This window comes from Procambarus clarkii, chromosome 17 (assembly GCF_040958095.1).
Source record: "Procambarus clarkii isolate CNS0578487 chromosome 17, FALCON_Pclarkii_2.0, whole genome shotgun sequence".
NCBI classification, from domain to species: Eukaryota; Metazoa; Arthropoda; class Malacostraca; order Decapoda; family Cambaridae; genus Procambarus; species Procambarus clarkii.
In genome coordinates, this window is record NC_091166.1 from 32,346,605 (window position 1) to 32,353,054 (window position 6,450).

The 6,450-nt window shown below is 44.7% G+C and overlaps 1 protein-coding gene across 1 annotated transcript; it reads right to left on the minus strand.

The window, feature by feature from the left end:
* Positions 1-365: 365 nt before the first annotated feature.
* Positions 366-2,695, minus strand: LOC123772598 (trichohyalin-like). Its single transcript, XM_069326107.1, has 2 exons — positions 2,635-2,695; positions 366-2,464 (listed from the first exon to the last, which is right to left on the minus strand). The coding sequence occupies exons 1-2, from the start codon at positions 2,693-2,695 to the stop codon at positions 366-368; spliced, it is 2,160 nt and encodes a 719-aa protein (XP_069182208.1).
* Between the last annotated feature and the right edge of the window lie 3,755 nt (positions 2,696-6,450).

Below are 6,450 nucleotides of genomic sequence, written 5' to 3' on the forward strand. Positions count from 1 at the left end.
TGTACAGCAGTGAGACATAGTGTTTGTTTCGTAAAGAGTAATGAGGCTTAGAGTAGGTAATACTGTATTGCAGGATTGCCTATAGTTAGGTTTATCTATAGTTAATCTGGTTTATAGTTAATATGGTCTATAGTTAGGCAGGTTTATAGCTAGGATGGTCTATTGTTAGGCAGGTCTATAGTTAGGCTGGTACAGTCGTAGGCTGGTTATTGGATAGGCCGATCAATAGTTAGGTTAGTTTATAGTTAGCCTGTTTAAAGGTAGTCTTGTCTAGAGTTAGGCTGGTCTATAGTTAGGTTTGCCTATAGTTAGGATGGTCAATAGTTAGGCTGGTCTATAGTTAGGTTTGCCTATAGTTAGGATGGTCAATAGTTAGGCTGGTCTATAGTTTGCAGAATCTCTCGTTGTGACGTCCTTTGACGCATCTTTTCTTGTTGTGACGTCCTTTGACGCATCTTTTCTTGTTGTGACGTTCTTTGACGCATCTTTTCTTGTTGTGACGTCCTTTGACGCATCTTTTCTTGTTGTGACGTTCTTTGACGCATCTTTTCTTGTTGTGACGTCCTTTGACGCATCTTTTCTTGTTGTGACGTCCTTAGACGCATCTTTTCTTGTTGTGACGTCCTTTGACGCATCTTTTCTTGTTGTGACGTCCTTAGACGCATCTTTTCTTGTTGTGACGTCCTTAGACGCATCTTTTCTTGTTGTGACGGCCTTTGACGCATCTCTTCTTGTTGTGACGTCCTTTGACGCATCTTTTCTTGTTGTAACGTCCTTTGACGCATCTTTTCTTGTTGTAACGTCCTTTGACGCATCTCTTCTTGTTGTGACGTCCTTTGACGCATCTCTTCTTGTTGTGACGTCCCTTGACGCATCTTTTCTTGTTGTGACGTCCTTTGACGCATCTCTTCTTGTTGTGATGTCCTTTGACGCATCTTTTCTTGTTGTGACGTCCTTTGACGCATCTCTTCTTGTTGTGATGTCCTTTGACGCATCTCTTCTTGTTGTGACGTCCTTTGACGCATCTTTTCTTGTTGTGACGTCCTTTGACGCATCTCTTCTTGTTGTGACGTCCTTTGACGCATCTCTTCTTGTTGTGACGTCCTTTGACGCATCTTTTCTTGTTGTGACGTCCTTTGACGCATCTCTTCATGTTGTGACGTCCTTTGACGCATCTTTTCTTGTTGTGACGTTCTTTGACGCATATTTTCTTGTTGTGACGTCCTTTGACGCATCTTTTCTTGTTGTGACGTCCTTTGACGCATCTTTTCTTGTTGTGACGTCCTTTGACGCATCTTTTCTTGTTGTGACGTCCTTTGACGCATCTTTTCTTGTTGTGACGTCCTTTGACGCATCTTTTCTTGTTGTAACGTCCTTTGACGCATCTTTTCTTGTTGTGACGTCCTTTGACGCATCTTTTCTTGTTGTGACGTTCTTTGACGCATCTTTTCTTGTTGTGACGTCCTTAGACGCATCTTTTCTTGTTGTGACGTCCTTAGACGCATCTTTTCTTGTTGTGACGTCCTTAGACGCATCTTTTCTTGTTGTGACGGCCTTTGACGCATCTCTTCTTGTTGTGACGTCCTTTGACGCATCTTTTCTTGTTGTAACGTCCTTTGACGCATCTCTTCTTGTTGTGACGTCCTTTGACGCATCTCTTCTTGTTGTGACGTCCCTTGACGCATCTTTTCTTGTTGTGACGTCCTTTGACGCATCTCTTCTTGTTGTGATGTCCTTTGACGCATCTTTTCTTGTTGTGACGTCCTTTGACGCATCTCTTCTTGTTGTGATGTCCTTTGACGCATCTCTTCTTGTTGTGACGTCCCTTGACGCATCTTTTCTTGTTGTGACGTCCTTTGACGCATCTCTTCTTGTTGTGACGTCCTTTGACGCATCTCTTCTTGTTGTGACGTCCTTTGACGCATCTTTTCTTGTTGTGACGTCCTTTGACGCATCTTTTCTTGTTGTGACGTCCTTTGACGCATCTTTTCTTGTTGTGACGTCCTTTGACGCATCTCTTCTTGTTGTGACGTCCTTTGACGCATCTTTTCTTGTTGTGACGTCCTTTGACGTATCTTTTCTTGTTGTGACGTCCTTTGACGCATCTCTTCTTGTTGTGACGTCCTTTGACGCATCTTTTCTTGTTGTAACGTCCTTTGACGCATCTCTTCTTGTTGTGACGTCCCTTGACGCATCTTTTCTTGTTGTGACGTCCTTTGACGCATCTCTTCTTGTTGTGATGTCCTTTGACGCATCTCTTCTTGTTGTGACGTCCTTTGACGCATCTCTTCTTGTTGTGACGTCCTTTGACGCATCTCTTCTTGTTGTGACGTCCTTTGACGCATCTCTTCTTGTTGTGACGTCCTTGACGAATCTCTTCTTGTTGTGACGTCCTTGACGCATCTCTTCTTGTTGTGACGTCCTTTGACGCATCTCTTCTTGTTGTGACGTCCTTGACGAATCTCTGTTATTCATTACCAGTTGTGGAAAAATGTTCAATATATTTTGTTTTCTTCTTATTGGGCTTTCTTCTACTCTAAATATTTCATGATCCGATGGTATATTTTGTGAAAAAAAACAAAAATAATAAAAAATTATTTATATACAGTATATTGTAAGGTTTGAGTAAATTACTTATCAGTCTCTTTTTCTGCCGAGGTACTCGCCTGTCATGACCAGACTTGTGATCTCCCATTTATCACGCCACAAGCCTACGAAACTAAATCAGTCTGAGTTGTCTTTTGGCCAAAAAATCATTGTTTTGACGGGTGAAATTTAGTTTAAAGCGTCCAGAGTTTTCTATTTAAACAAATCTTTAGCATTCACAAATATTACAACAATATCTGTGGCCTCTGCTCTGTGACGACTAAACTGGACAACATGTATCAATTAACTGATAGAAATAAAGCAACATCCATGTCAGTTTCTCTGTGTGGACTAAACAAAGCAATTTAATTCTCACGGGTCCTGTTTGTGGACAAAATCCCACTACATCCGTCGTAAGTATCCTGTGTGGACATAATCCCACTACATCCGTCTCAAGTGACCTGTGTGAACATAATCCCACTACATCCGTCGTAAGTATCCTGTGTGAACATAATCCCACTACATCCGTCGTAAGTATCCTGTGTGAACATAATCCCACTACATCCGTCGTAAGTATCCTGTGTGAACATAATCCCACTACATCCGTCGTAAGTATCCTGTGTGAACATAATCACACTACATCCGTCGTAAGTATCCTGTGTGAACATAATCCCACTACATCCGTCGTAAGTATCCTGTGTGAACATAATCACACTACATCCGTCTCAAGTGACCTGCGGGGATAAAACAAAAGACTTTTTATTTAAAAGTCTTCCTCTCTCATCTGGGCCACATCGCACATAAATTTTACACGAACGACTGCGTAGATAAATCCGACTTGAAGATTTATGAGTTGCGCGAACTGGCGCTGTGGGGGATCGGACGCTCCTTTAAAAACAGAGACAGACTCATAAATCTCATTCTTTTAACTGTACTTGTGAATAACAGTTCATTTGTCACGGGTGGGAGCGCACTCCTCGAGCGGGTACCCGAGGTATACTGTAACCTGGAGTGGGTTCCCGAGGTATACTGTAGCCTTGAGCGGGTACCCGAGGTATACTGTAACCTGGAGTGGGTTCCCGAGGTATACTGTAGCCTTGAGCGGGTACCCGAGGTATACTGTAACCTGGAGTGGGTTCCCGAGGTATACTGTAGCCTTGAGCGGGTACCCGAGGTATACTGTAACCTGGAGTGAGTTCCCGAGGTATACTGTAGCCTTGAGCGGGTACCCGAGGTATACTGTAACCTGGAGTGGGTTCCCGAGGTATACTGTAGCCTTGAGCGGGTACCCGAGGTATACTGTAACCTGGAGTGAGTTCCCGAGGAATACTGTAGCCTTGAGCGGGTACCCGAGGTATACTGTAACCTGGAGTGGGTTCCCGTGGTATACTGTAGCCTTGAGCGGGTACCCGAGGTATACTGTAACCTAGAGTGGGTTCCCGAGGTATACTGTAGCCTTGAGCGGGTACCCGAGGTATACTGTAACCTGGAGTGGGTTCCCGAGGTATACTGTAGCCTTTAGCGGGTACCCGAAGTATACTGTAACCTGGAGTGGGTTCCCGAGGTATACTGTAGCCTTTAGCGGGTACCCGAGGTATATTGTAACCTGGCGCGGGTACCCGAAGTATACTGTAGCCTCGAGCGGGTACCCGAGGTATACTGTAGCCTTGAGCGGGTACCCGAGGTATACTGTAGCCTTGAGCGGGTACCCGAGGTATACTGTAGCCTCGAGCGGGTACCCGAGGTATACTGTAGCCTCGAGCGGGTACCCGAGGTATACTGTAGCCTCGAGCGGGTACCCAAAGTATACTGTATCTTCTGTAGAGCTGGGGAGACACTCGAGTGAGATACCACTTCTAAGAGAAAATTTCTGTCTGTCTCCCCAAAGGTCATAAGGGTGGGGCTAGACTCACCCAAATTGGCAGAGGGACTGGTCTGGGGTACGGGATAAACATAGGCTCGTCAGGGTCGCCATAATTCAAAAGGGAACAGCGTGCCAGGGCCACATTCCGACCCCCAAGACCAATTTTTTGGCACTGCCAGCCAGCTACACAGCTAAATATTTCCAAAACAAACTTGTCAAATCAATTTGTTTTCATATAGTAATATGCACAATTATTCACAAATCTTGGGAAAAATAACATAAATATCCTGCTATCAATAATTAGCTCGTACTCGCATAAAACAAACAAATCTTTCTCAGCTTCAAAGCTTTCTCAAGACTCACCTCTTTATCAGACGAGATTAACTATTCTCTAGTTATAGATATACACCCTGAAGCTCCTCTCCGTGGATGTTACCCACACATTAGACAATTATATTTCTCATAAGAGAGAGAGATTCACACAGGGACAGAGACAGCAACAGAAGACCATAATGGACAGATAGATGAGTGGATATATTGATGGATTGATGGACAGATGGATGGATAGAGATAATGATATACGAGTTGATGGATGTATTGACGGATGGACAGATTGGGTGATAGATGGAGGGATGAATGGAAAGATAAAGTATACAAGATGAGTAGGTGGATGGATAGTTTGACGGATGGATCGATATATGGAAAGACGGACAGATAATTGGATAGACGGAAACAAAGATGGATATATAGAGAGGGATAGATGGATAAAAATATGAGTAGGTGGATGGATAGACTGATAGATAAATGGATAGCCATGGATGGATTGATATACAGATGGATAGATAATTGAATAGATGAATAGATAGATGAAAAGATATGAATAGATATAGATATATGGAAAGGTAGATGAATGTATGATAGATGGACATATGGATAGAGGGATGAATAGTTGGAGAGATGGACCGGTAGATGGATGAATAGAACGAACGTCCATCCACCCAGATAGCTGGGTGGATGGAGGAATTAAGACAGGTTATCTTGAGGTTATCTTGAGTTGATTTCGGGGCTTTAGTGTCCCCGCGGCCCGGTCCTTGACCAGGCCTCCACCCCCAGGAAGCAGCCCGTGACAGCTGACTAACACCCAGGTACCTATTTACTGCTAGGTAACAGGGGCACTTAGGGTGAAAGAAACTTTGCCCATTTGTTTCTGCCTCGTGCGGGAATCGAACCCGCGCCACAGAATTACGAGTCCTGCGCGCTATCCACCAGGCTACGAGGCTACGAGGCCACGAGGCCCTAGGTAAATCCTAAAGTACTTTCGTATTTAATAACACATCGTCAGGAGGATAGATATTACAAGTCCACTGAATGAAGATTAAGCCACCCAAGAGGTGGCACGGGCATGAATAGCCCCTAAGATATTACAAGTCAGTCGTGGTGGATATACAGGCAGGAATGAGGTGAAGTGAGAAAGAGATGTCTTGGTTCACAGGCATGTGAGGGAACTTCAAAAGACTTTCTGCAGTTTATTATGGAAAAATTAATTTGTCCTTAACTTTATTTATTATGAAAGGTTAGAGGGATTAATCGGGAGTGGGGGAGATGTGGGGAAGGGGGAAAGGGGGGGAAGAGAGGACGAAGGGAAAGAGAATGATGTGGGTGGGAGGATGAGAGGAAGTGAGCAAGGGGGAGAGAAGGGGGGAGGGGAGCAGGGAGAGTCCGTTGTAGGGAGAGGGAAGGGTGGGGAGGATGAGAGTAGGGGGGAGGCCAGTCGGGCACCGCCGGGTAGCCCATATTATTACATTTTATGAAAGGGAAGAGGAGCTATGCTGGGGGAGGGGGGGGGGAGGAGGGGAGTGCGGGGGGGGGGAAGGGTATTTAAAAGTAACGTGGTTATGTTGCTTTCTTGGCCTGTACTCATCTAGTTGTGTTTGCGGGGGTTGAGCTCTGCCTCTTTGGTCCCGCCTCTCAACCGTCAATCAACTGATGTACAGATTCCT

Coding starts and splice junctions, on each gene's coding strand:
- LOC123772598 (XM_069326107.1), bottom strand. CDS start 2,695: ATGGGAGATCACAAGTCTGGTCATGACAGGCGAGTACCTCGGCAGAAA. Junction 2,465..2,634: donor GCAGAAAAAGAGACTGATAA/GTAATTTACTCA, acceptor AATGAATAACAG/AGATTCGTCAAGGACGTCAC.